The sequence below is a fragment of the Equus asinus genome, chromosome 12 (genome assembly GCF_041296235.1).
Source record: "Equus asinus isolate D_3611 breed Donkey chromosome 12, EquAss-T2T_v2, whole genome shotgun sequence".
Taxonomy (NCBI): Eukaryota; Metazoa; Chordata; class Mammalia; order Perissodactyla; family Equidae; genus Equus; species Equus asinus.
Window position 1 is genome coordinate 15,233,469 of NC_091801.1, and position 27,992 is coordinate 15,261,460.

Sequence of the window (27,992 nt, forward strand, 5' to 3'; positions counted from 1 at the left end):
GTTGGCCAGATGGGGGCAAGTGTTGGTGCCTGGCAGACGGGGACAAAACTCCCACGCAGAGGATTAAACACAGTAGTGTTTCCAAAAAGCCCTTAGCACAGCAGCGAGCACAAAGCAAACACTAGTTTGCTATTTATTATAAAAGATTGACAGACTCCTCCACACACACCCCCACACAGACCCATTGCCTACAAACCTGACAAGCAATCCTGCCCAGGATTTAGTAAATCGGAAACTAACCCCAAACCTGCCTGCCCCTCGCTCCATCACAAGACTTTCCAGGTCAAAATGTAACTCGTCCACGTGGATGAACTCCTCTGCGGGGACCCAACCTCCCGGGAAAAGCCGCAGCGCCGGCGGGCCCGGAGCCAGCCTCGCCTCACGCCCCCACAGCCACGCGCCCGCCGACTCCCTCCCGCCACCGCCCGCCAGACCCGCCCGGCGTCACGTGACCCATGGCCCCTCCCCCGGCCTCGCCGCCGAGTGGCCTAGCCGTGCTCGCGCGGCGTCACGTGAGCCGTGGCCCCGCCCCTTCCGGGCCTCGCTGGGGCCTGCGCCCGGGTGCTCTCGCAGCGGGCGAGCGGCTGGCGGAGATGAGTGCCTCGCTGCGGCCCATCGAACGGCTGTCCGGCCGGGTGGTGCGCGTCCTGGGCTGTAACCCGGGGCCCATGACCCTGCAGGGCACCAACACCTACTTGGTGGGGACCGGCCCCAGGTAAACGTCCCTCGTCTCTCCCCAATATGCACAGCGGCCCTCGAGACCCACGGGGCTAGGCTGAGCCCATGGGTTGCCGCGGGCCGGGAGGCTGTGCGCCCGCAGCCGGGAGCGCGGCGTCCTGCTCGGGCCGGGCAGCCCCACCCAGGACCTCCCCTAATCACGACCACCCCGGGTGCTAACCTCTCTGACTTAACCATGGCTGTGAGGGAGAAATAATGAAAAAAAAACACTTCCTGTTCTTGAAACCCAGTTTGCTTTGTTTGGTGTTGAATGCGAGGGCGAGCGTGTTTAACCTGTTGAGAATTTAGGATCGCCCAGAGTTGTTAAGAACCCAGGAAGGCGTTTACTTGGCTCACCTTTGACTTTCACTAGCGTTTTGACGGAAGCGTAACTTCCCTTCGCCAAAGCGATTAATTGTGCTGAGGCCTTTTTCTTAACTCACCGGCAGAGGGCAGGGTTTTCTTGCTTCCACATTGCTCGAGTCTGAAACCCGACAGAGCCCCCTAGCCCTTGGGAAAGAGGAGCTGAATAATTTTGGGTTTTGTTACTGTGTGGCCTTATTTAAATTATTTTGCGGATGGAATAACCTATCTGTATTTCTAAGGTTTTTCTCTTGTTCATCTGCATTCTGTTTTAGTGGAATTATGCAGAAATGGGGAGATAAGGTTTACTGCCCAATAAGTGCATTGAGCAATTTTTGTATAGTCTTTAGTATACAAAAGATATAGTTCCCCCTGAGCATAGAGTTTAATTGTGCAGTCACAACGTGTTACAATTAATAAAATATAGCTAATCACTAAATACAGATTAATAAGTATGGTTTATTGAGTTTTCATTTGAAGCATCTACTGTATTTGCCTTTTTCCAGTAAATCAGAATTTTAGAAGCAGCAGAGTGGAAAAAGTGAAAGTATTGCAACTCAGGCAGGCAAAAGATTAAGTCCAGAGTAAACAAGAATGAGTTAGGTAGGTACAAGAGCATTAGGCTGCCTCCAGAACCTAGGAGGATAGAGAATTAAGCAGAAAAAATACCTTATGTCTAGGCTAGAGTCAGTGTTGACTGGGACTCCGCCCCAGGCAGTCCCTAGGCATTCTCTTCTCTTCAGGGTGTCATCTTAAACTAGCTCTTAAGTCGATACCCAACATGAAAATAGCAGATAGTCAGAATTATCCTAGAAAGTCTCTTAGGAGAACACTGTGTTGGAGATCAATGTACTGTTTCTCAGTAAGTCCCGTGCTTACTCCTTTTCCTCCCAACATGAACAGATGGCTGGTTTCATTTGAAAACCAGAAGAAGTTGTGTTTAGAGGCCATGTTGTGTGAAAAGTACATTCTGTATCTTTAAACACTAGAATCACACTCAGTGTAGCAAAGTGCCTATGCTAAAAGAGACGGAAAGAACCTGCAACTGACTAAAGGAAGAGCAGATTCATGGTCTCCCATCTTATACTGCGTACACTACAGCTCACATAAACTCATAGTGGAATGTGGCAGTGGAGTGACGGGTAGAATCACTCATATATGAGAGAGAGAGAAATGATGAGTCCATATAGTTGGGCTAGAATAAGTTAATGTACAAGTGATGCCTTTCTCCTGTGCAAAGTAGAAGTCGAGTGGCTAGAAATGAGTATTAATTGGGTCCAAGTAAGAGTTTGTGATATTGGTATTCACCTATTCTGCAGTAAACCGTTAAAGATCACAGGTGGCTCTTATATCACTAAACCCTATGGCATTTTTCCATTCCCATCTTATTCAAACTTACAGTATCTTTGTTTTGACCTGTTGACCACCCTCCTTGATTTGCTAACACCACGTTCTCCTCATTTCCTCTTAGCTTTCTAGCTGCTCTTTCCCAGTCTCTTTTCTAGAATCATCCTCTTTACCAGATCTTTTAAGTGTTTGAGTTCCTCAAGATGCAGTACAGTCTTTTTTCTGTTCTCATGCTGTATTCTCTACCTAGGTAATCTTGTCTATTTCCTTCACTTCACCTATTATCTATTTATTAATAACTCCCAAATTTATAGCTCCAGTTTAGACAAAATCCAAACTTGATCTTCAGACTAGGGTAGCCAACTGCTTTCTTAAACCTGTTCTTAGATGACTCACAGCCGCTTGAAACTCAGTATTTCCCAAACATGAACTCATGGGGTTGAGTGGGAAACTAAATCTGGTCCTTTTCCAGTTGTGTATATCTTGGCAAACAAAACCAGCTCTACTTTTTTTTTTTTTTTGAGGAAGATTAGCCCTGAGCTAACATCCACTGCCAATCCTCCTCTTTTTGCTGAGGAAGACTGGCCCTGAGCTAACATCCATGCCCATCTTCCTCTACTTTATTGTGGGACACCTGCCACAGCATGGCTTGACAAGTGGTGCCATGTCCGCAACTGGGATCCAAACTGGCAAACCCCAGGCTGCCGAAGCGGAACATGTGCACTTGACCGCTGCAACACCTGGCCGGCACCCCATCTCTACATTTGATCAAGGCAAATATTTAAGTACATACTTAACATTTTTCTTTGCGTCCTGCACACACATCAAGCCATTACGAACATCTCTCCATTTCCACTGCTGTCGCCCAGTCCAAGCCAGTGCAACTCTTGCTTAGGCTTCTAAAATATCCTCTGTGTTCTCTGCGTGTACTTTTGTCCCTCTTCGATCCATTCTCTTCCATGTAGCCAAAGTAGTAGTTTTTTTTTTTAATGAAAATTAGAAGACCTTGCATGTTCTGGTCTCCATGCATCTCGTCAGCCTGATCTCAAGCCTCTCTCCCCTCCCAGCCAGGTGAATTGTATCCATTCTGCCTCAGGGCTTTCATGCATGCTTTCCTCCCTGAATCCCTCTTATCGCTATCCTCCTCACCCAGCTAACCTCACTCGTCCTTTAGAGCTTAGTGAAAATATCATTTCCTCAAGGAAGCCTTCCCTGACCCCTTAGGCTACGTTAGGTTTATGTAATACACTGCCTTAGCACTCCATGTTTTTTGTGGCCCTTATCTCAATGATAATAAAACGATTATTTTGTGTAAGAAAAAGCTTAGTGTCTTTCCCCACCTCCACTCCCCACTGAAGGCTTATTCATTACTCTATCCCCAGCAGCCAGCACAGAGCCTTGTATGTAGTACAGGTAGGATGGTAAATATTTGCTGAATAAATGAGCCTTCTCTACATTGTCTCTGTTATGATTTTAGGACTGCTGGATAACTGCAGTTTAAGCTGGTCTTCCTTCCTCATTCTGATCAACCCGTGAATACCAAATGAATTTCCCTAAAGCACTGCTAGACCTACTGTGATGCCCGCCTAGTACATAGGTACTTAACAAACATTGAGTGGACAAATAATAGTCACATCTTCCAAAGAGTATTTCCACATTCCTCCCCTGCCTAAGAACCTCTAAAGACTGCAATTTTAACCTTTACCATAAAATTGTAAATATCTTGAGGGCAAATATACTATTTCCTATTGATAGGAAAAGTGCAGTAGAGTTAAGACTCTGGACTCTGATTACGTAGCTCCTAACCCTGGCTTGTGACTGGAGAAGACAGTTGACTCTCTAAGCTTCAGATTCCTTATCTATACAATGAGGGTCGTATGGTACCTATGTCATAAGGATGGTATAAAGATTCATTGAAATTTAAGTGAAAAGTCATATCAAAAGCACTTAAATTGCAGCATGTGGAAAGCATACAATAATGTTAGCTGTTATTTTTGTCACTTCTTCCCTCATAGCAGCCAGACAATTCTGGGTTCATAGTAGGTGCCCAGAAAATAGTTAATGATTTTGTAAGAGTGATAGGACATTGACAGAGGCTATTTAATAGGTTTCTTGATATAAAATACCTAAAAGAGGAAGTTGATTCCACTAACTTCTAGCAATTGAAGAATTTTTTTCTCCATTCACGTAGCAGATTGTTACTGTGTGCCAGGCGCTGTGGTCTAGTGATTAAATTTGTTACAGACCTGTACAGATTGTTCTGCACTCTTCTCTTGCCCCCTTTATTAGCATAACTTGCATTTGCAAAATGACCTCCTGAGATGGGATATTGTCTGTGGCCATGAACAGCAAAGTCAGCCAGCCCACATAGAGATGACACTGTCTAATCCTTTGCGATAACTACTCCCAAACGTCATTGATGGAACTGCTATTTGTTAAGGAGGAAACTGAGAACATTTTTTTCTAATTTACAGCTGAAGTTTTCTTTATGCACATGAAGGATGATCTAGGTGCTTGCCTGAGCAGTCCCTTCCACCAGAGAGGCAGTGTGTCTTGAATAGAGAAGTCACTAGACCTTGTATCTGAATATCTGGTGCTTCCTAGCACTGCCTTTTCCTGGAGCTTGGAGCAAATCTGTTAGCCTTTCCCAAGACTAGTTTCCTCTTCCATAAAATAAAATAATAAAAAGTAATAATACCTCCCTAGAGTTGCTCTGAGGGTCAAAGAGATAAGAAATACGAAAGCGCCAAGTGTTACTTTAAATTGCTATGTCAGTCAATGTAAGATGTTATCAGTGTGACTGTTTTTTCCCTAATGCTTGATAAAAACTTAATTTTTAAGTTTTATAGCATCTAGACACTCCTCCTCTGTTCTGAATAGATTGTGTTTATTCCAGGACTTGTGAAAGTCCTATTTTCCTTACTTTGCCAATCCCAATTTTGTTAGACCAGATCGGCACCCTTAGGAGACCTAAGAAGGAAGGACCATGAACCACATTCTGTAGGGCCAGAGGTCTGTCACTCACACTTTCACTTGCAAACAGAAAGCATGGTCATTCTAAAAGAATTGTTTTCTTTACTACTAGATTTTATCAAATCTATGTATTAACCCCATTAATTTTGTCATGACTTTTGATCAACTTGATATAATCTGGCCTTTAATTTAAAATAAGGACATTATTACTTAAACTCATTTTTAGATTACAAGACATTTCAAAACAGAGTTCCTTGAGAGAAGGAGGAGGCAAGGATTGAAAAAGGGTAGGGCGTTGGTGGTTCGAAAAAATTTGAGAAGTCTTGTGCTGACACATGGAAGGATTCTTCTCAAGGGCCAGAAGACCTCCAAAATAGTCTTTAAGTGATGCTAATTAAAGGGCAACAAGAATTTGTGGTTAATAAATGCCAGATATCCCCAAATGCATGGAGGCAGCCAAAATGTAAGATAGTAGGCTAGAGAGTATTGTTGAGAGTATTATAATATTATAGTTTGTGTTTTTTTGTTTGTTTGTGTTTTGTGAGGAAGATTGTCACTGAGCTAACATTTGTGCCAATTTTCCTGTATTTTCTGTGGGACGCCACCACATCGTGGCTTGACAAGTGGTGCTAAGTCCCCACCCAGGATCCAGATCTGTGAACCCCAGGCCACCAAAGCAGAGCATGTGAACATAATGACTACGGCACTGGGCCAGACCCATAGTTTGTGTATTTTTAATTTTGTATGACTAAATGTGCACAGTGCCAAGCATGGCACAATGTATTGTAGATATAGAAATAAACCGTAAATTCCTAGACTGTACAGTCCGTCTTGCTCAGCTTTTCATCTCATAAGGTATATAGCACAATATCTTGTACCTAGTAGTCATTCATTAGAATTTGAACTAAGTTTATTCAGTATACATTTATTGAGTACCTATTTTATGCCAGAACTGCTCTAGACAACTGGAGGTTCATCAACAAACAATTAATAGTTAATTCAATTCAAGTAGCTCAGACTTGATTTTATTATCTTCTCTTCTCCTTCCTCCTCTACCAGAATCAGGGGTTCTTAACCTGGGATCTTCTCTGGTCCTCCAAAGGGTATAATTCAGAGAATGTAACCTTAGCTGGAGGAAAAAAAATGACACCTTTATTAACCTCAAACTGAAAATTAACCTTTTGTTCAAGTGTGAACATAAGCAACAAACCATAGTAGTAATTGGCCGTGCTGGAGATTTTTTTTGTCTAATATTTTCATAGCATATTACAGTCATGACAGGTATCTCAAAATAGTATGTATATTCACCACTGTTTAGAAATTAGAGTCGTTATAAGATTTGGTGCTGGTCTTGTTACTTCATATGATAATAGGGAAGCACATGTAATACTATATCATAATTTTTTTATTTTGATAACTGTATTTCAATATAATTGGTTTATTTTGTAATCCTATATATTTTATTTTAGGCACTCTAAAACATTGTGCTGAGACTGGCCCATAGGTTTCACCACACTGCCAAAATGGCCCAAGACATAAGAACAGTTAAGAACTCATTACCTAAAGGTGTCCATCAGAGCCAGTCCTGATGGCCTAGTGGTTAAAGTTTGACACGCTCTGCTTCAGCAGCCCGGGTTCAATTTCTGGGCATGGTACCATACCACTTGTCTGTCGGTAGCCATGCTGTGGCGGCATCCCACATAGAAGAACTAGAAGGACTTACAACTAGGATATACAACTATGTACTGGGGCTTTGGGGAGAAAAAAAAAGAGGAAGATTGGCAACAGACGTTAGCTGAGGGTGAGTCTTCCCCAGCAAAAAAAATGAAAAATGAAAAAAAGTAAAGTTGTTCATCAAAACCTGCTGAAGTAATTCTCACATCCAAAGAAAATGGGCATTGGAGTTAGAGAGGTGTGGATTCAAATATATCCTCTGCTAGAGTTTGTGACATAGAGCAAGTTAATGTATTAGATGTGTGTCAACTTGTAAGGCCTCAGCTTCCTCCTCTGTACAATGAGAGTAAACTCATAGAATTGTTTTAATAATTAAATAAGATAAAAATAAAGCTACTGCCTTATTTATTCATTCAACAAATACTTATTACCTAGTACCTGTCAGTGTGTAGGCTCTGGCAGAACCAGACAAACAAGATTCCTACACTCGTGGGGCTTAAATTTGTGGGATGGGGGAGGGTGTGGAAATAGGCAACAAATAAATAAACATGTAAATACATTATATCTCACATGGTAATAAGTACTACGGAGAAAAAGCCAGGGAAGATGGCAGGCAGAGTACTCAAAATTCACCCTGACCCAAACCAAACCCATCTCAAATTTGCTGCCTCCGGTGTTTACAATCTTGATTGACACACCAGTCATCCCACCTAGAAACCTCAGAATCATCAATTCTTTCCTTTCCCTTCCACATCCAGTTGTTAAAAAAAAATCCTTTTGATCACACCTCCTAAGTGTTCTTTAAACCATCTCCTCCTCACATTTCCACGGCCATAGGACTTTATAACTTACCCTTTGGCCTGGTTTCCCTATCTCCAGAGAGGACAGTTGTAACACTGTGTACTTGTGAAATAGAGCCACTACTCTAGGGAACTTAAGATGTAGATAGAAGCCAGTGAATCCTAAGGCCACTGCCCTCCCCTTGTGGCTGAAGGTCTTGGGAAAACAAACCACCCAACATAAAAGAACCATCCAGTTACTTCCTGTCATATTTACCTCATTTTATGTTCTGCAAAATGCTGTCTGTTATCTGTCACTGTTACTGTTATTGTTTGTTTTTACAGCTCCCCTTCCCATCCTCCACTAGAATGTAAACAGGGTTTTTTGTCTTGCAAGAAAGGCACGGCATGTAGCAGATAATTCATAAACAGTTACTGATAAATTAACAAATGAACGAGTGACTCAGACTTTTCATCAGACTAATCTCCCCCCTGCCTGCATTAGAGAGGAGTTACTGTGAAACCACCTGAAGTCAGACGTTTCTGAAGTGGTCCTTGAGGATGAAAACGTCACCCTTCATTTCTTTAGTTCAGGAAAACGTCATAGAGAAAGACCATCGTCCCATAAGATGTTGAGGAAGGGCAGACAAAGTATAAGGAAGGTTCAGAAGTGCAAGCAGAGAAATATAACTAACAGGGTTGTCTCAGTCAAGGAAGCAAGCCCCTCAGACATTGCCCCGTGCCTCCCTGCTGCCCTCATTTCCGTGTGTAAAGGGCAGTGGAAGACTTCAGTGGGAGGTGGTGTATGTAGTGCAGAAGACTGGGTTTCTTTAGGGATGCCCGTGAATTAAATCTTTCATATCTATGAGACCTTTGAGGGTGTTGTAAAAGATCTCAAAGGCAGAGTGAATAAAAGGACATATTCTGGCACCAGAATACCTGGGTTTGAATGCTGGTTCTGCCACTTATTTGCAGAGTAAGCTGGGGCAAGTTACTTAATTTCTGGATATAGTAATGAAATACCTACCTTAAATAGTTATTAGGGGGGATACGATTGTCTAAATATCTAAGATCCTTGAAACAGTGCCATATTTAAGTGCTATATAAGGGTGCAGTATTAATTTTATTCCTTGTTCAGACTTACACTTAGCCATAAATTTTTTCAAAGAACTTTCTTAAGGAGATGACTCTGGTTAAGCTGAAGTAACATATAGCTGGTTGTCAAGCATGTTAAAAGCAAAGCAATATATGCAGTTTCTTAAATGTAATGTAAATTATCTATGTGAGAAATATGCTAATATTAACTCTGTGTTCCAATTGTGTGATTATCTTCCATTTACTTTACAGGAGAATCCTCATTGACACTGGAGAACCTGCAGTTCCAGAATATATCAGCTGTTTAAAGCAGGCTCTGACTGAATTTAACACAGCAATCCAGGAAATCATAGTGACTCATTGGCACCGTGATCATACTGGAGGCATAAGAGATATCTGTAAAAGCATCAGTAATGGTAAAGAGAAAACTGCCATTAATCTCATTGAGGAAAACTATGTTTTCAGAATAATTTATTTCAGTTACAGAGCTAAGTAAGCTAGTAAACCATTTACTGAATGAATACCTTATATTTAAATTGTACTTTTTGCAATTAATATAACTTGAATACTGTTCCCAATTTTAACAAAGGAGGAAAGGAAAAGTTCTGTTTTCTATTTCAAATCTTTTTCCTCTTATTTTTCCCCTTTGCCCAGTGATAAAGGTCAGTTTTAATTTAGTCTGTGTGACAATTACTACTTCAGATTTAATAGTAACTAACTAATGTTGAGCATTTACATGGGCCAGTTACCGTGCTGAACACCTTATGCGTGGGTACTGTGAGGTAGGTGCTAACGTCCACATTCTAAACATGATCTCAGGTCTTCCATAACTTTAAGGCAATTACTGTGATGGACTGAAATACTGGTGAAAGATCATCGTGGTGATACTTTTCTGTCCCTGAAACCTATTCAGTACCAACACTTGACCATTCTCTCCTTATTCCCTTATCCTACCATCACATGGATTCATTCCTTCCTTCCTTCCTTCCTTCCTTCCTTTAACAAATACTCAAATGACCACTATATCCAGGCACTGTTCTTGACACAAGTGATATATAGTGAGCAAAACAAAGACTCTGCTCTCATGGAGCTTTCATTCTATTAGGGAAGGTAAATGGTAAATAAATAATAGATCAGGTGGTGATTGGTTCTTTGAAGAAAAATGAAGCTAAGGGAAGAAAAGGAAGAGAGAATAAAGTAGAGGAGGGCAGTGTCTGTTATATCTAAGGTGGACAGGGAGAGGGAATAAGCTATATGGGTATCTGAGAGGAGGGCACACAGGGCAGAGGGCATTGCAGGACCCATTACTGGAATGGGGGTATGCTTGGCATGCTCAAGGCACGTGAAAGACAAGGAGGTCAAGAATGTTCATTCAGAGGGCCGGCCCCGTGCCCGAGTGCTCCACTTCAGCGGCCCAGGTTTTCTCCGGTTGGGATCCTGGGTGCAGACATGGCACCGCTCATCAGGCCACACTGAGGCAGCGTCCCACATGCCACAACAAGAAGGACCCACAACTAAAATATACAACTATGTACTCGGGGGGATTTGGGGAGAAAAAGCAGGGAAAAAAAAGAAATTGGCAACAGTTGTCAGGTGCCAGTCTTTAAAAAAAAATGAATGTTCATTCACAAAAGGAATGCACATATGCATTCAACAAATATTTTTAAGTATTTCTTTTTAGGCCTTGAGACTACAATTGGGACACCCAGATATTCTCAGCTATAGCACTCAATGTCGCCAGGCTGTCCATTGTAAAAAGCATCTAACCTAACTTTCTTACCCTCTGACCTCCTTTCTTCCAACCGAGGGGACTGTGCAAGTCATTGTCTCCCAGTCTCACTTCTCATCATTCTTTCTCTTGTCTATCTACTCATTAAATTTTGTGAAAAAACTATGCTGAGGGTTATAATTAGCTTTGGTCAACTCTTTTAACATAAGGGTCAGTTTGAAAAAGTTACATGTTTATGGCCCACTTTTTCTCCTTCATAAATCAACTTTATTGAGCTTGAATTTACATACATAAAATGTACCCATTTTAAGTGTATAGTTTGGTAAACACCTATGTGAGCACTCCAATCAAGATAAAGAGGGGCCAGCCCGGTGGCTGAGTGGTTAAAGTTCTGCACTCCAGTGGGTTGGGATCCTGGGTGCGGACCTACCACTCATCAGCCAGGCTGTGGTGGCATCCCACATACAAACAGAGGAAGACTGGCACAGATGTTAGCTCAGGGCTAATCTTCCTCAAGCAAAAAAAGAGGAGGATTGGCAACGGATGTTAGCTCAGACTGAATCTTCCTCACCAAAAAAAAATCACAAAAAGCAAAAAAGATAGAGAACACTCCCACTGCCCCAAAAAGAAGTCTGGTCATGCCACTCTACAGTGACTCCTCCTCCACCTCCAGCAACCACTGGTCTGCTTTATTTCACTGTAGATTAGTTTTGCCTGTTCTAAAATTTTACATAATGGAAGCATACAGAATCACTTTCTGTGTGGCTTCTTTCATACTGGATGTTTTTGAGATTCACTCGTGTTTCGTGTGTCAGTAGTTTGTTCCTTTTTATTGCCAAGTAGTAATCCGTGGTAGGAATATACCACAATTTGTTTATCCATTCACCAATTAATGGACATTTGACCCACTTTCTTTAAATTAAAAATCAAAATAGTTTTGAATACTATATAAAATAATATTTGCATCATAGATTACCTATTAAGTTGATTTAAAGAAAATCAAGGAGAAATTTGACACTGCTTTATAGCCGCTAAAATTTTAATATTTTGTTTGAGAAGTGGCTTGTTGTCTGTCTTTCTGAACTGAATTGAAGCTAGACAAGTGCATGCAGACCTTGAGTGGCTCTGCACTAAAATTGTACAGAGGTACCTTTCAGATTCATCTCCCAAAAGCTCTATGTATTTCTTCACTCTCTAAATCCTTAATCACTAGCATTCTTGTTCCATTTTGTTATATTATTGTTTTCTTTTGTTCCACATTGCTTTACTATTCTGTTCAATCATTAGTATGGAGAAGTTTTTCAACTGCTTTTCAACGCTAAACAACCTGTGTTTTTACAGGCCACATCGACATTATGAATGCCATTTGTAAGGTTTCTATGGAAATATACGGTAACTCTGAAACAACTTGCTTACAGAATTTTAAAATGCAATCATTGTATAATTTGGGAACTCCTGGTTGCTTACAGGGAGCCACAATTTTACTAGACATAAGAACTATGTAGCTCCAGGCTGCTTAAGTGTTTTGTTCTGGTTTGTTTTTGAGTAAATCTTATAAAATATATTTTATCTCGTAATTATTATTTTGCACCTGAAGTTGGTTCTTGACCACATATCTCACATTCAAATCCTAGAAGTCAAATGTTTGTTTCTGTGCTATTCAATTAGAATGTGTTTTTATTGGAAAGTATTATACATGAACAATATCACGTTTGTATCAGCTTAAATAATTAGCATTGGCAATGATGTTATAATCCAATATTCAAACCTTAGCAAATGACTGAGGGTTTCCTCCTGTTAAGATAATTATATGATAGAGAGGGCCTGCCCAGCGGCATAGCAGTAAGTTCTCACGCCCCTCTTCAGCACTCCAGGGTTCGCAGGTTCGGATCCTGGGCACAGACCTACGCACTGCTTATCAAGCCATGCTGTAGCAGGCGTCCCACATGTAAATTAGAGGAAGATGGGCACAGATGTTAGCTCAGGGCCAGTCTTCCTCAGCAAAAAGAGGAGGATTGGCAGTGGATGTTAGCTCAGGGCTAATATTCCTCGGGAAACAAAAATAATGATAATCATATGTCACAGACACAAAGTAGCTAAGTGGTTGCCAGGGACTGAGAGAAGAGAATAGGGAGTGACTACCTTGGGTACACGGTTTCTTTAAGGGGTTTTGAAAATATTTTGAAATTAGGTAGTGGTGATGGTTGTACAATTCTTTGCTGACTAGAGAAACATTGAATTGTACACTTTAAAAGGGTAAATTTTATAGTATGTGAATTATATCTCAATAAGCTTTTATTAAAAGTAGTAATAATTATTATATGATTGCTTTCAACATGCCCTTCTCCATCCTGCCTGTATAGATTGCTATTATGAATAGGATATGTGTTTTCTTATTTCCACATAATTTTTAAAACTGACACGAGCTTATTTTATATTATAACATTTGCTTTGTAATTTTGAGATGATCGAGAGTTTTTGGAAGGATTGTCTGCCGAAGGTCTCATAACTAGAAATATAGTACCTTCATTTCTTTACTGAAAGACAAAATTATGCAGGTTAAAAATAAAAACAGGCAAGAAAACCTCACCATCTTACTCTATAGTGAAGACAGCCTTGTTATGTCATGTCATTTCCCAGACTAGCATATTATTTTTTTCTTCAGCCTCTAGGGTACAAAATAATGGAGTTTGGGGCTAGAGAGGGAAGGTCCAGTTGCTGTTGTTTTGTTTTATTTTTATTATATTTGCAATATTTCTGTCTTCTTTGTCCTCCGTACTAGCCAGATTTCTATGCCTTGTCAGTTTTTCTCTGAAGGTCTTTTTCTCCCTCCTTATTTCCATTGCTGCCACCCTAGCCCTAATATTCATTACCTTCCAGCTGAGTTATTATAGTCATCCCCTCCTGGTCTTTCTGATCTCTCCCCCTCCAGTCTCTGCATCTATAGCGCCATATTGATCGACCTGTTAACACTGGTTCATTTTCTTACTGAAGAGTGGCCACGTATGGTAAAGTTTAAATTCCTTTATTCTGTGAAAGGCACTTTAAGGCCCTCCATGATCTGAGCTCATCTTACCTATCCCACTTTATCTCCACTCTTACTAGCCAGGGTTTGGTGTTAGACAAGTTGGTAGCATTACATTGTTGCACATATGCCATCTCATTCTCCTTTCTTTGCCTTTACTAATGCTACTCTTACCTATAACTCTCCCTATACCTTTTCCCATCCTATTCATCCTGTAAGTCATACCTCAAGTTCTATAATATTTATGAATCCTTTCCTAATTTTCTCCTGTCTCTAAACTCCTGTTGCTTTTCTTAGCTAAATTGTTTGTTTAATATTCATTAAATGGTACTGAATATAGTTCTTTAATTATCTCCTGTTTGGAAGTTTTATCTTCCTAACTATTACAGTTTTTTTAAGCACTTCACTGTCATGGTGCTTGTATTCACTATACATAGTATACTGATTACGTAATTGGCACTCAGCTGTTGATTAGTTTTAATTGATTTTCTTTCTGTCAGTGGTAGTGTGGGTTAAATTTATTTTAATGGTTTAATTTCTTAGCCCTGGGTTTGGGGCTTCCTTTCAGCTTTCACAGAAGGAACTTTATGCTGTCATCCTTTTATTGTTAACTACTGCCATGGCGCCATGACTTCTTTTACTCTCTGTTAGGCACCTAGATAGAGAAGAGTTCCCTGGTTCTGTATTACTGCCCTTCAACACCCATCTTGATATCAAAGCTAGCTAGATTATGAAGAACTGCTTTCAAATTTTTGTATAAAATAGGAGTAACTAGAAAAACATAAGGGCTTTTATATAGATTTAGAGGGGCATGAGAGAGTAAAAAGCCCTTTTGTTGAGATAGAAGAAATAGTTACCATCCCAGAGATAAGCTGCTGTAATTCATGCCATTTTCTATTGTCTCTTAACGTTAATATTTTTTGCAGCCATTCACAAGTGTTAGCTTTATGAAAGTTGATCTCTTAAAAGGCTGAATTCTCATTTAAAGGGTGACTTAATATATTTTACATGTTTTGTGCCTAGACACTGTATATTGCATTAAAAAACTGCCACGGAATCCTCATAAAGAAGAAATTATAGGAGATGGAGAGCAGCAATATGTTTATCTGAAAGATGGAGATGTGATTAAGACTGAGGGTGCCACTCTAAGGTAGGTGAATGGCCTTTAGCCAGAGAGGGCAGCGGTGAGGGGAGGGGTCTGTGTACATGTGTTATAAAAGGGGGGAAAGGAAGATCTCTGCATATTTGCTTGTTCGAGTGAAGAATGTCCCAGGAAGCATACAAAAGATCTGCTAACATTGGTTACTCTGGGAAGAGAAAATCAGTTGCTTGAGAAATGGTAAAAGAAAGGCTTTTCACTCTATCCACCCTTTTTTAATTATTTGTTTGAATTATATGATTTTCTTTTTTTAATAAATGTAATTTAAATTTAAAAAAATAGATTAGTATTTCCTGCTGAAGTGGTTTAGGGATCTACCCATCAATTAAATTTAGAGCTTTCTCCTGTTCTCACTTCCAAAAGACGAGCCATACCTAAAATAAATACACTTTAGGCCAGACCCATGGTCCCCCGTGACCTGTTTGAGGGATTCAGAAAGGTGTTTCAAACGCAGTAATTTTAAAACTGAACTAATTGTGGTTCTCCTCTCTCTCCCACAATCTGTGCTTGCTTTCTGATTTCAGAGCGTCTACTGCTCTCAGTACTTAGGATTTTATTTTTCCTTCCTAGACAGAAGCTGATTCCTCCTCACCTTTATCACCGTCCCTCCCCCACCCACTGCATCTAGCCAGGTTAGTTTTTACCTCAGAAATATTTGTCAGTGCTGTCCCTTTTTCTTCATGTCTGCTACCACTACTTCTTGCTTAATATTCCTGTCTCCCAGCTCTGCCCTTTCTAGTGTACCCTTTGTACCCCATCTCACTTGAAACCCATACCCCCTTGAAAGCTTGAACAACTCTCAGTGCATTAAAGATCATGTTTACTCTCCTTACACAGTCCAGCCCCAAGCCACTGTTCTGGCCTTAGATCCTCCCACTCCCCTCACAGCCACCATGAGCCATATCCAGATATTCCTGGGCACCTTACGTGTGTTCGTGCCTGTCCTTATACCTTCCCCTTAGGTTTCTCCTTAAAAGGCAATCAGCTCCTTAGGTTCACAATATTAGTTAATGCAAGTTGTTATAGCAAACCAACCCAGAAATGTATAATGGCTCAAACATGAACTATGTTTATTTCTCAGTAACATAAAAGCCAAAAAGTTTCCTGATTTGCACTTGGCCCTCCTGCAAGTCGTGTTTCAGACTCCTTCCATCTTGTGATTCCACCGTCTCAATACTTGGCTTTCAGGGGTGCCGTGCTCACTTCAGTCAGTCCAACAAGTGGATAAAGCATGGAAGGGACTTTGCATGGGAGGTGTTCATGGACCAGGTCTTCTGTTGCATTGGCTGTAAATTCAATCACATGCCATCCTTGGCTGTGGGGAGGCTAGGAAATGTAGTTTAACTTCATGCCCAGGAAAAAGAGGAAACAGATTTGATGATAAGCACAGGCAGATACCAGATTGATCTTCATATCCCCAGTCCCTGGCACATAGAAGGCACTGAATATTTATCCTACATATAGTGAATATCTACAGAGAGGCAAGCAGATGAACAGATGAATGAGAAAAAGAAAGCGAAATAATGGGTTTCTATGCCACCTTTCAGTGTTCCCTTTTGTCCACTCTGCCAGTGATTTACAAAATTTAATTTATAAACCAACTAATTTCTGAGCAACTTTTTTAGGATACTCTTATTGAAAATATGATAGTATCTCATATAATTTGCTCATGATACCAAAGGAAAACAAACATTACTACTTCTTCAGAAAGTATTCTCGACAATGATGAATTTCCCCCATTGCACACCAGCCCTAGGCCAAGTGAATGAAAGGGGTGGTTCGTTGGGTCTTCTCTCTCAAAAGTTTGGGAATCCCATTACTGGTTTATCAGTTTATCAGTTATCACAGAATCATGGATATTAGACCTATACCTAATTTGTAGATTAAGAATATTTAGCCCTTGGACACCCATCTGCCATGAACAGACCACATATTTTAAGCTTTTTATTGAAGTATGCAAGCAGAAAAGTATGCATACCATCACTGTACGACGTGGTGAATTGTTACACGTGTAGCCAGCAGTCAGATCCCAAAACAACAATATCGGTGCCCCGAGGCCTCCCCGGGTGCATCCTGTCACTGGCCCCACCTTGGCTGAATGCTCTCTTAGATTCAGGGAGTGAATTGACGCCCAGGATCTCAGCCTTATCTGAATTCTGTCTAATTTTTGTTTTACTGCATTCTGATTAAGATAAATTAAGTATGAGAATCTATCTATTTTAAGATTCAGGGGGAAAACTAACACAAAGAATCAAAAACAGACAAACATTTTAAAAATGACAGTAAATCTTTTCTTAAAATAGAAATTCTAGTTATATTTTATTAAATTGTATTATATTTACATTTTATTAAAATATTTATATTTTGTTAAAATATATTTTAATAAATCTGAATAAAACATTTAATTTAGTGATGACCATGGTTTCCAATTTCCATTTTTATAAAGTGGGTAAAACCCTATTGTTTTAAATATTAAGAAGAGACTCATTGTTAAGCATAAGTTCCATGACAGAAGGTTAAAATCTACTTCAGTCCCCAAGTATTTGATGTCCAGTTGATCTTGTCTACTTGCCAATTTTGAAAAAAACAAAATACAATAGAGAGAGAGATAATACCCACCTAGAACCCTTTGCTAAAAAGTAGAAATTAGCAAGGTTTTTCAGTAAGGATTTGATTCTGTACATAACTTTCAGGACTTTTCTAGTGAACCAAGTTTCTGGAAGAAAAGTCAGTCTGACAGCTTTTGTTGACTATTCTGAATTTTCTAAGACAGCCATCCTTAAAAAGTCTCCTCTATTAAGAGGTGGCAGAGCTCAATAAATGCTCTACCTGATGAATGGGAAGGCCACAGCAACAGGTCCTCACATCTTTAGCGAAGCACCTCTGATGTCGTTTCCTGTTCTCCTCCTGCCTATGTGAAGTGAATTTTAACACAGTTTTTATGAAAATTAAAGCATTAGCCACCCAGGTGACTGGAGAATTAGAATTTCTGATCCCCTCATTTAAGAAATCTTATTCCCTTTAGCCTAGAAAATATCAAAGAAAACCGTTACTGAGTTCTGGCATGGGGAGTGGGAGGGGAATGATAAAGGAGACATTGTGAGCAAAGGGACGGATAAGACAGCTTGCAGACTCTGAAAAAGAATGGTTCTCCAAATGAGTTTCTGTAGGTTAAGAAAAAAGACGTTCTGTTTTGTAATGCATTTGTAAAGTGGTTCTGTTTGTAAATGATTCTGTGTGTGACCCTTCATAAGACTGTCCATAAGATAAGATAAATCCCCACATCCGTGTGTTCTTATAGTTGCTGGAAATAGACCTCCTGGAATTATTTTCATATAACATTGAATACTTTGATTAACAGGTCACAGCGTGTTTAATCAAACAAAAGAGATGATTTCTAACATTAGCATCTCACTGTTGGTGCAACCATAATATAGTGAGTGTTTGCAGTATATAAAGCGTACACTTGGAAACCATAAAAGCATAATAGTTCTTAATGTCAGGTCTTTTTTTTTTTTTTTTAAAGATTTTATTTTTTTTCCCTTTTTCTCCCCAAAGCCCCCAAGTACATAGTTGTATATTCTTTGTTGTGGGTCCTTCTAGTTGTGGCATGTGGAACGCTGCATCAGTGTGGTTTGATGAGCAGTGCCATGTCCGTGCCCAGGATTCGAACCAACAAAACACTGGGCCGCCTGCAGCAGAGTGCATGAACTTAACCACTCGGCCACGGGGCCAGCCCCATTAATGTCAGTTCTTAATGCTTCTCAAAAATAGTTGCTCCTGTTACACTAGTATCTTATCTTTTTGTACCTTATATCTATTACATTTTTAGCAGATTTTTTAAAAAGGCTTTATAGTTTCAATATTCAGTGTTAAGGATTTGATTGGTTTTTATTTCTTTTGACAAAGGAGAAACTCTTCTAAGTTATAGTCATTTCAGTCGTCTTAAACAGTGTTATTTAAGAGTTGAATTTCGTCAAATATCTTTGCAGTGTCTAGAGAGATGATCTTACTAGTTCTCTCCATAGCCTTATTATTATTTTCAGGGATCTTATAATATTGAATCACACTTTCATTTTTTGAATAAACTTTATTTGGTCATGATATTATTATTTTGAAATATGCTCCTGGATTCTATTTGTTAATATTTTAGTTAAGATTCTTATAACAGTATTCATTAGTGAAATTAGGTAGTAGTTTTCATTCTGTGCAACCTTTGTTAGGTTTGAGATTCATAAATTTTCCTTCTTTTTCTAGGCTCTGGGATAGGTTGAGGAGTAGTGAAATTACCTGACCTTTAAATGTTTGGTAGAATTGTCTTGTGAAAATACTGAGCCCTTAGTTGCTAATGACAATTACACATCTTTTTCGTGGAGCTCCATTGTTGCATATTAGTAATATAGTCCTGTGAGTTAAGCTTAATGCAAATAACTTTAAGCTTATTTCTGTGTACTTGTTTTTGTGGTTTTAGCATCAGTTGATGATACTTGCTTTAATCAATTAATATATTAAAGGTGCCAAATTGTGCTATTTTCCTTCTATTATGTCTTCCACTTTCTTTTTTTTCTTTATTTGCTGACACTCTTCTTAAGAGATTTCCCCCATCCTTCTTTTCTGAGACTTAGGATTTTTTGTGCTTCAGTGCGTCTTTGTCCTTTTGACATAGCCCCATTAATCTTGATCATTTCCTTGCTATCTGATACGGGGTGTCTCAATACCGCATTTTACCTCCCCTGCCTCAGGCCTGGAGCCAGCCACATCTGAAAGAAGCCCTGGTTTCTTTGAGTGGGAATCAATATTTAGAAAGAAAGAACTGAGTGTGAAGTACGCTCACAGGATACTCTGGGTGTGAGTATCATTATTCCTGGGCCTTTTTATAGACGGAGCCAGAAAAAAAATAAAATGATGAGTTAGTAATGATTCCTCGATTCAGTTAACAAACAACCCAAAACCATAATTCCCTTATTCCATATATATTTTTTCCTTATCCCACAGTGAAAACCTTGGTTAGTGACATCAGTTTATTTACTTGTTTATACTGTTGAACAGCAAACACAAGATAGTTTCAGAAACACAATAGCCAATAACACTGCCAACAATAAACCTCTTAAAGTTCAGGATATCTTTGCAATTCTTTTGATCTTAAGATATATTCTGTTAAGGATGAACAGTCTTGTACTATATTTAAAAGTTACTTCAATTAGTTCATTTTTTACTATGGCTATGTTATCTGTCTAATGTACGGTAAGATTCACTGCATTCTGTTTTCAAGGTTAAGGTTTTCTTTCATCTTTTTATTTAATTTTAGGTTTAGAATATATAAAATATTTATATAGCTTAAAAGTTAAAACTAGTCGAAAAGTTCTAATCAGGGAAGTCTTGCTTGCACCTCTGTTCCCTACACCCCGTCTGCCTACCCCCTGTAGGCAGCTATATTTGTTTGTTTTTGATTTAGTCTTCATGACTTGCTTTGTGCAAAAATAAGGAAATATATACATATAGGTTTTATTTTCTCATATTTCTATACCAAAGAGCATACTATAAACACTCTTTTGTGCTTTGCTTTTTATCACTTGACAAGATATCCTGCAAATTACTCCATATCAGTTCATGGAGATCTTCCTCATTCTTTTTAATGACTGCATAGTATTCCATGTGGGATATACTGTAACTTATCCATAGTACCCTATGGATGGGCATCTGGGTTGTTCCTAATATTTTGTTATTACAAATAATGTAATGAATAATTTGTACATAATTTTTGTATTTGTGAAGGTGTATTTTCAGGGTAAATTTCTAGCAGTGGGATTGATAGGCAAAAGGGTTTAATGCATATGTAATTTTTCTAGAAAATTCCAAATTCATCTCCATATAGACTGTACCAGTTTGTTCTCCCACCAGCAACATATATAAGTGCTTTTTCCTCATAATCTTGCCATAAAGTATATTGTAAATATATATATATGCAAATAAAAATGGAAAATGTATATTTTTAAATAATAAAAACACTACCTCTGTGTAGTGGAATGATTCGTGATTTTTATCTCCTTTAAGTACTTTCCTTTTCTGCTTTCCAAATTTGTAATCAGTGCTTATTACTTACTAAATAATAAAAAAGATGGGAAAAGTATTGAGTTTGTACTTCAGCATGAGTAATTTGATTTAGTTAAAGGAGAGAGTTTTCTGATTATAATATTCAGTGGGCCACAAGAAAAAGAGGAGCTTTTTAACTCGTTGACATCATTTATTTGTGTCTTGTCCAGAGATACGGAGAGAGAATAATTAACTTCTCATAGTTTCTTCTAAGCCTAAGAGTTCATAGTTGTCACTATTTCTTCTTTCAACCAGAGTTATATACACACCTGGCCACACTGATGATCACATGGCTTTACTTTTAGAAGAGGAAAATGCTGTCTTTTCTGGAGATTGCATCCTAGGGGAAGGAACAACTGTATTTGAAGACCTCTATGATTATATGAACTCCCTAAGAGAGTTATTGAAAATCAAAGCTGATATTATATATCCAGGTGGGTAATTTTTTACTAGCAAAAACCATTTGTGTCACATAATGAGGAAGATTCATTTTGGTTTGTCTGTGTGTGAGTTCTTTCTGTTTTCAGTTTTGAAGAGATACATATGAACAGCTTCTTTAAATTATACTGGTAAGTCTTGTCCAGCCATGCAATTAAAAAGAAGGCCAAGAGTTATATTAATAACCTTTATAAAGATATGAGGGTTATTTTTTAACATCTACATAGGTATCAATGGAACTGTTAAACAAAGGAAATAAAGTTATATTAGAACAAGAAAATTTTTTCATTCCATAAGCTATCTTCAGTTTTGTTAACTTGATTTACATTGTGGACCACATTTTAGCCCTGTAACCTTGGGTAACTTTTGACCTGTGAGCTTTAGTTTTTTAACTCACACTATTGAACTATCAGTAGCTTCCATATCAACTGTAAAACCATATATTTATTTTGATTCTCTAGAAAAAGAAACCTGTTGTTATCACTGCACTGCTCTACAATGTGAATCTACCCTCCATCTTAAAAGCCAAGAAAGACACAGGACCCAGCAAGAGGGCCCAGAAGGAAAAAGAGACTGGGTTACCTAATGTTTTAAGTCCTTCTAACTCGTTCCTAACCAAAGAGCCATGAAAAGATCTGTAAATACAGTGTGTTCAATACCCTTATATTCTCTCATGAGTTTCTCCTGCTGAGGAGACAGGAAACATACCGTGGAGCTGGGCATTCGGATTAATATTATGACATAAAAGGACTGGAAGCTGACAGCTATTTTTAAAGAGGAGAGAGTAGACGTTTGATGCACTCACATTCAAGCAAAGCTAATGAGAGGCTTCCTAGGAAAGGCTCTGAGAGTCTTTGCTTTAATGAATCGGTGTACTAGCTTATTAGCACAGCAGGAGTTTATATGTAAATTATGTTCTGTAGTCATAGCTACCGTCCATTAAAGCCTGCTACCTGCCAAGCTCTGTGCAGGGACCTTTGCAGCTGTCGCCCTCCCAAAAACCCGGTGAAGTAGGTAGCGGTGTCCTCATTGCACAGCTGAAGAAACAAGCTCAGAGATTGAGAGACTTCCATAGCCACATAGCTAGTAAGTCAGAGTGGATATTCTAACCAAAGCCCATGTTCTTTACGTGATAATAGGTCAGCCTGCTTCTGGCTATTTTAAACATCCCTCTTGCAGACTTGTGTACTATATTAATTTGCACTGTCTTAAAGAGCAAGTAAATTTCAGTACAACTTTAGGTTGGCAACATTTCTGAATTCCTGGCCTATATACATAAGATTCTTCAAGTTCTACTGTGGTTCTTATGGACTTTTAATAGCTCTTGGTCACTTGCATGAAGCTACTTTTTACATTCCCCTTTTCCATCTTTTATAAGTGTAGTATAGTGGTGAAGAGCATAGACTAGTTAGAAGCTCCTGAGTCAGAACTCCAGCTCCCCCCCCTTTAGCTGCGTAACTGTGGGCGGACTGTTTACCTCCCTGCGCCTCAACTGCTGCTATAGAAAGAAATAATAAGAGTACCTACCTCACAGGATTCTTGTAAGAATGATGTGTATTAAGCATTTAGAGCAGTGCCTGGCAAATAATGAGCACTGTGTAAATATTACCTATCGTTACTGTTTTCATTGCTATATTTTTGTTGTTAAATTTTTATGTTATATTTTGTAATGTACCCAATAACCTTTTATATAGGTTTTATTTTACATAATTCTCTAATGTTGGCATTGTACATAATTTTTCAATCTTTTATACCTGTATAGTAATCAAATAATTCATATTGGTTGTGTATTTATTATGCTTTTTCAATATAACGTATGAATTATTTTTAAATAGAGTAAATTAACTTCATTTGTGCTTAGTATGTTTTATCTAGTTGAAATAATTTTCATAATTTTTCTAATTCAGGACATGGCCCAGTAATCCATAATGCTGAAGCTAAAATTCTACAATACATTTCTCACAGAAATATGCGAGAACAGCAAATTCTTACAATATTTAGTGAGAACTTTCAAGAATCATTTACAGCAATGGAGCTTGTAAAAATTATTTACAAGGTAATTTTTGTCTTATTTGTACATAGCCACAATTTTATTAGAATAATCTTTTAATAGACTATAGATATGGTAAACTTATCACATCCCAGAACAGAATAACTCTGTTAATTTTATAGGTAATGCCACTTGTACAGATTTCAGACCAGGAATCTCCACTTTCTAGAACACAGAAGTTAGACAAACAAAAACTGTCCTGGAGAACAAAAATAACCATTCTGAGCCATGACTGAACCTTATATACTTCATTCTGTAGTCGAGACTGTTATGAACAGCCTGGTGATTGTTTTGCAATGATCTACGTATTATTCCAACCATCTTGATTATCAGATGTCCTAGCCTGTAGCAAATGAGAAGGGGTAATCTGCTAGAGACAGAAGTTGGGATACAAGCAGTGAAAAGCAGCGGCAGTGCCTAACGATGGAGGAAGAGGAGAGGGTACCAGTAAAAGAACGTGAGGAGACTGACTTGATAGATGAAGAACCCCTCACCTTCAACAGATACTTGTAATCCTGACTCTGTCATCAGAGCTTCCATTTGTTGAGCATGCTGTTGTGTACTAAATGCTTTACATTTACAAATATAATTTGAGGTACTTAATACAAATACCTCAAATTTTCATTGCATAAAGATACTCTTATTCCAATTTAATAGATTGAAAAACAGACTCAGAATGTATGAGCTAAGTAACTTTTCCAAAGGCATGCAACTAGCAGATGTCATATACTCAAATGTCAGGTGTCAGATATTCAGATCTTGTTTTTTTCAATCACACCAAGCTTCCTCCAAGGCCTATACACAGTATGTCAGGGCATAAAGGAAAGAGGAATAAATTCTACCTGATGAAGATGCAGGGAAATGAGGTTTGTCTGGAAAAGCTTCAGAAACTTAATCATTTAATTGAATCTGGAAGAAGGAGCCAGCATTTCCCAGGCCAGAGAACAGGAGAAAGGAAGTCGCTCATATGGAGGGAAAGATGTGTTCAAACGCTGAGAGTGATGAAAGAGCATTGTTTGTGTTTGGACACCCACAAAGAAACTGCATGTGACTGGAGCACAAGATGCATATGTGCATGGGCAGGAAGGGCAGGCATGGTCAGATCGTGGGAAGCCTTCACTGCCATTCTACAAAACTTGGGAATAAGCCAATAATCTGGGAGTGACCACTCAAGGATCTTAGGCAGGGGAGTCACAGAATGCGATCTAGAAGATCACACTGATCGATAGAATGTATGGTTCTGAAGCTTAAGGGAGAGTTTAGGGCTGGAGGCTTATATTTGGGAACCATTAATGCGTGACATTGCTATGGCAAGTTGGTTAACTAGAAAGAGGAGAGTCAGTGCTACAACTCACTGTAAACATCAATGTTTAAGAGAAGTCCAAGGAAGACTATCCAGGATGAAAACCAAATGATAAGAGAGGTGAGATAACCAAGAGAAGTGTGCAGAGATATCATCGTGTAACCTAATAAATAAACCACAGAGCCAGCTGTCTGTAGCATCATCAAAAGTATCTAGATTAATTTTTGCATTTATTTATTCATTCATAAAATACTGAGTTTCTACTGTGTGATGTTATGCTAAGCACTGGGTATTCAGTAGTGAACAAAAGATACTTCTGCTATCTTTATGGAGCTTACAGTCTGTTTTATCCATAGGAATGTGTATAAGAATATAGTGGCCTAAAGCAACACATGTACACAGTGAATTTGTTTTGGTTATTACTATGTAAAAATGTATTTAAGCTAAAATTTTCTCTTCTGTTGCATTTTTTCTTTAAAAGTTTCAAAAGGATTAACTGTTCTTTTTTAAAAAGAAATGTTTTTTTCACTCTGGTGTTTCTTTTAGAATACTCCTGAGCATTTATATAAAATGGCTGAACGTAATCTCTTGCTTCATTTGAAAAAATTAGAAAAAGAAGGCAAGATATGTAAGTATACTTCCAAATTTTAATTCTTTTATTACCAGCATTTACAATATGTTTTTTACAAACAAACTAGTTTCCTTTTAGGAAAAATAACACCCATCAGAGTTCTCCTTTGAATATCACCATAAGTTGGAGAGACAGGCACTAAGAACGGTTAGTAGCAAAAGGCAGGTGGACCACAAATTGGAACCAAAAGCTCCCACAGGAATTAGAATCTTGTTTAGGGTTCCAGTCCTCACCCTCCAAAATGACGGTCAAAGGCAGGAGGATAGCTTCTCTTCTCCCAGACCACAAGGCCACGAAGAATTTTACACGTAGAAGATTCGAGAACAGCCAAAGGTTTTAGCAGTAGTAAAAGTAGTAAACGCAAAGATATTCCAGCAGGAATTCTATAATTGTTTACTAGTGTTAGATTAATTCATCAAATTAATAATCCTTGTAGAAGTTTGATCCTTAAAATTGAGAGGTTCAAAGATTGAATTTTGTGTAGAAGCTTCAGCAATGTTTTTATATGTACAAAAAAAATACCAACTCTGAATTGAGCAACAAAATTATTTTAGGAATGAATGCCTTTTCTAGGCACAAGATAGCTTAAAATCCAGGGAATTTGATTATCAGTTGTTAAATTTTTACTCTCTAATTTTCTTTCCACAGTTAGCAACATGGATCCTGACAAGAAATGGAAAGCTAATCTTTAGTGTCAGATTAATGGATGATTTTGTTGTTTTGTTTTTAGAGAATGGTATGTTTTCTTAACTATTAATTATTTACAGAGAATATAGAGTATAAAGCATTGAAAATAACCCTAGATAGACTTTAAAATGATGTATATTTATTATAAAATATATAAATCACATTTCACATTTATCATACAGGTTATTTATTTAACCTAGGTCTTACAACATTTTACCAAAAATTCAGAATCCAGCATTGTATCCAGTTTCAATAGATTATGTAAAATGGTTACATTAAAAATAGTAAAATTTATGTAATTTAAAGTGGATATTATTCTTGGGGATTAGTTATCTATTACCATTGGCCCGTGTACTGTTTTCTCTAGCTGCTTCAGTTAGCAGCACAGACTTCTGTGTAATCCTTCCTTTTCTACAACCTTTGTCTACATCTGTAGATAAGAGCTTTGTTTTCATGTTTCTATCAATTATGTCATGATTATGTATTAATTCTAAAGCTCTGTATCACGTGTATTTTCTTATAATGATATCCCACATCAATTTTTGCTAATCAAAAAGTATTAAATTCCCAGTTAAAGGCATTATAAAATAAATAATTATTTCTGTAATCCATTAGTATAACCAACTTACTTTCCAAGTGTAGGCTTTACTATATAGATAGTCATCAGCATATATATGAATTATGTACTAAAAGTCAGGTATATAACTCAAGCGAGGTCAGCTTTCTTTGAGATCCTCACCTCTTTCTGGCCCTTTTCCCAAAGTCCCTACCCCTTTCAGATTATTCTAAACACTTATTCTCATGCCCTGGAAACCTGTTATATTCCTGAAACCATTCCACGTTACAAAATAACTGTGAACTCAACAACAAGAAAACAAAACAAACAACCCAATCCAAAAATGGGCAAGGGACTCTAATAGACAGTTCTCCAGAGAAGATATATAAATGGCCAATAAGCACATGAAAAGATGTTCAACATCACTAATCTTTAGAGACATGCAAATTAAGATCACAATGAGATACTACTTCACACCAGTTAGGATAGCTAGTATCAAAAAAAAGCAAAAACAGAAAAGTGTTGGAGGAGAATATGGAGAAATTGGAACCCTTGTACATTACTGATGAGAATGTAAAATGGTGCAGCTGCTATGGAAAACAGTATAGTGGTTCCTCAAAAAATTAAACATAGAATTACCATATGATCCAGCAATTCCACTTCTGGGTATATACCCAAAAGAATTAAAAGCAAGGACTTGAACAGATATTTGTACACCAAGGTTCATGGCCGCATTATTCACAATAGCCAAAAAGGTGGAAACAACCTAAGAGTACATTGAAGGATGAATGGATAAATAAAATGTTGTATAGACGTACAATGGAAAATTATTCAGCCTTGAAAAGGAAGGAAATTCTAATATGTACTACAGTATGGGTGAAATTTGAAGACATTATGCTAAGTGATTTAAGCCAGTCACCAAAGGACAAATACTATATCATTCCACTTTTATGACATACCTAAAGTAGTCAAATTCATAGAAACAGAAAGTAGAATAGTAGATGCCAAGGACTTGGGGGAGGGAGAAATGGAGAGTTATTGTTTAGTGGGTAAGGAATTTCAGTTTGAGAAGATGAAAAAAGTTCTGGAGATGGGTGGTGGTCATGACTGTATAGAACAGTGTAAATGTACTTAATGCCACTGAATAGTACACTTAAAAATGGTTAAAGTGGTAAATTAAAAAATAATAACAACTGTAAGTGTCTTCCCCAACACCACCACCAATAAAGAAAAAATCTGTACTCCCATTCCCTAAGTACAACACACAGCAGCGAAATTCAGACAAGAAGAAATCTGATTATATGATATGTGAATGTTTAGTTAACCTCTTAACTTGCTTCTCCTCCATTCTTTCCTCCCTCTTTGAATAAAAG

General features: G+C 38.3%; 2 protein-coding genes across 3 annotated transcripts in view; one reads left to right on the forward strand and one right to left on the reverse strand.

Annotated features, from left to right (window-relative positions):
• XKR9 (XK related 9) overlaps positions 1 to 423 on the reverse strand; it is a 31,959-nt gene extending 31,536 nt beyond the window's left edge. For both annotated transcript variants that reach the window (XM_044766695.2, XM_014862648.3), the window contains exon 1: positions 241 to 423. The gene's annotated coding sequence lies outside the window, so the exon portion shown is untranslated. The remainder of the gene's footprint in view (positions 1 to 240) is intronic.
• LACTB2 (lactamase beta 2) lies at positions 336 to 27,860 on the forward strand. The gene is made up of 7 exons (XM_014862659.3): positions 336 to 715; positions 9,201 to 9,364; positions 14,726 to 14,852; positions 21,210 to 21,388; positions 23,300 to 23,448; positions 25,292 to 25,373; positions 26,025 to 27,860. The coding sequence occupies exons 1-7, from the start codon at positions 456 to 458 to the stop codon at positions 26,066 to 26,068; spliced, it is 1,005 nt and encodes a 334-aa protein (XP_014718145.2). The 5' UTR covers positions 336 to 455; the 3' UTR covers positions 26,069 to 27,860.
• The last annotated feature ends 132 nt before the right edge of the window (positions 27,861 to 27,992 follow it).

Coding starts and splice junctions, on each gene's coding strand:
- LACTB2 (XM_014862659.3), top strand. CDS start 456: ATGGCCCCTCCCCCGGCCTCGCCGCCGAGTGGCCTAGCCGTGCTCGCG. Junction 21,389..23,299: donor AGCTGATATTATATATCCAG/GTGGGTAATTTT, acceptor TTTCTAATTCAG/GACATGGCCCAGTAATCCAT. Junction 23,449..25,291: donor TTGTAAAAATTATTTACAAG/GTAATTTTTGTC, acceptor TGTTTCTTTTAG/AATACTCCTGAGCATTTATA.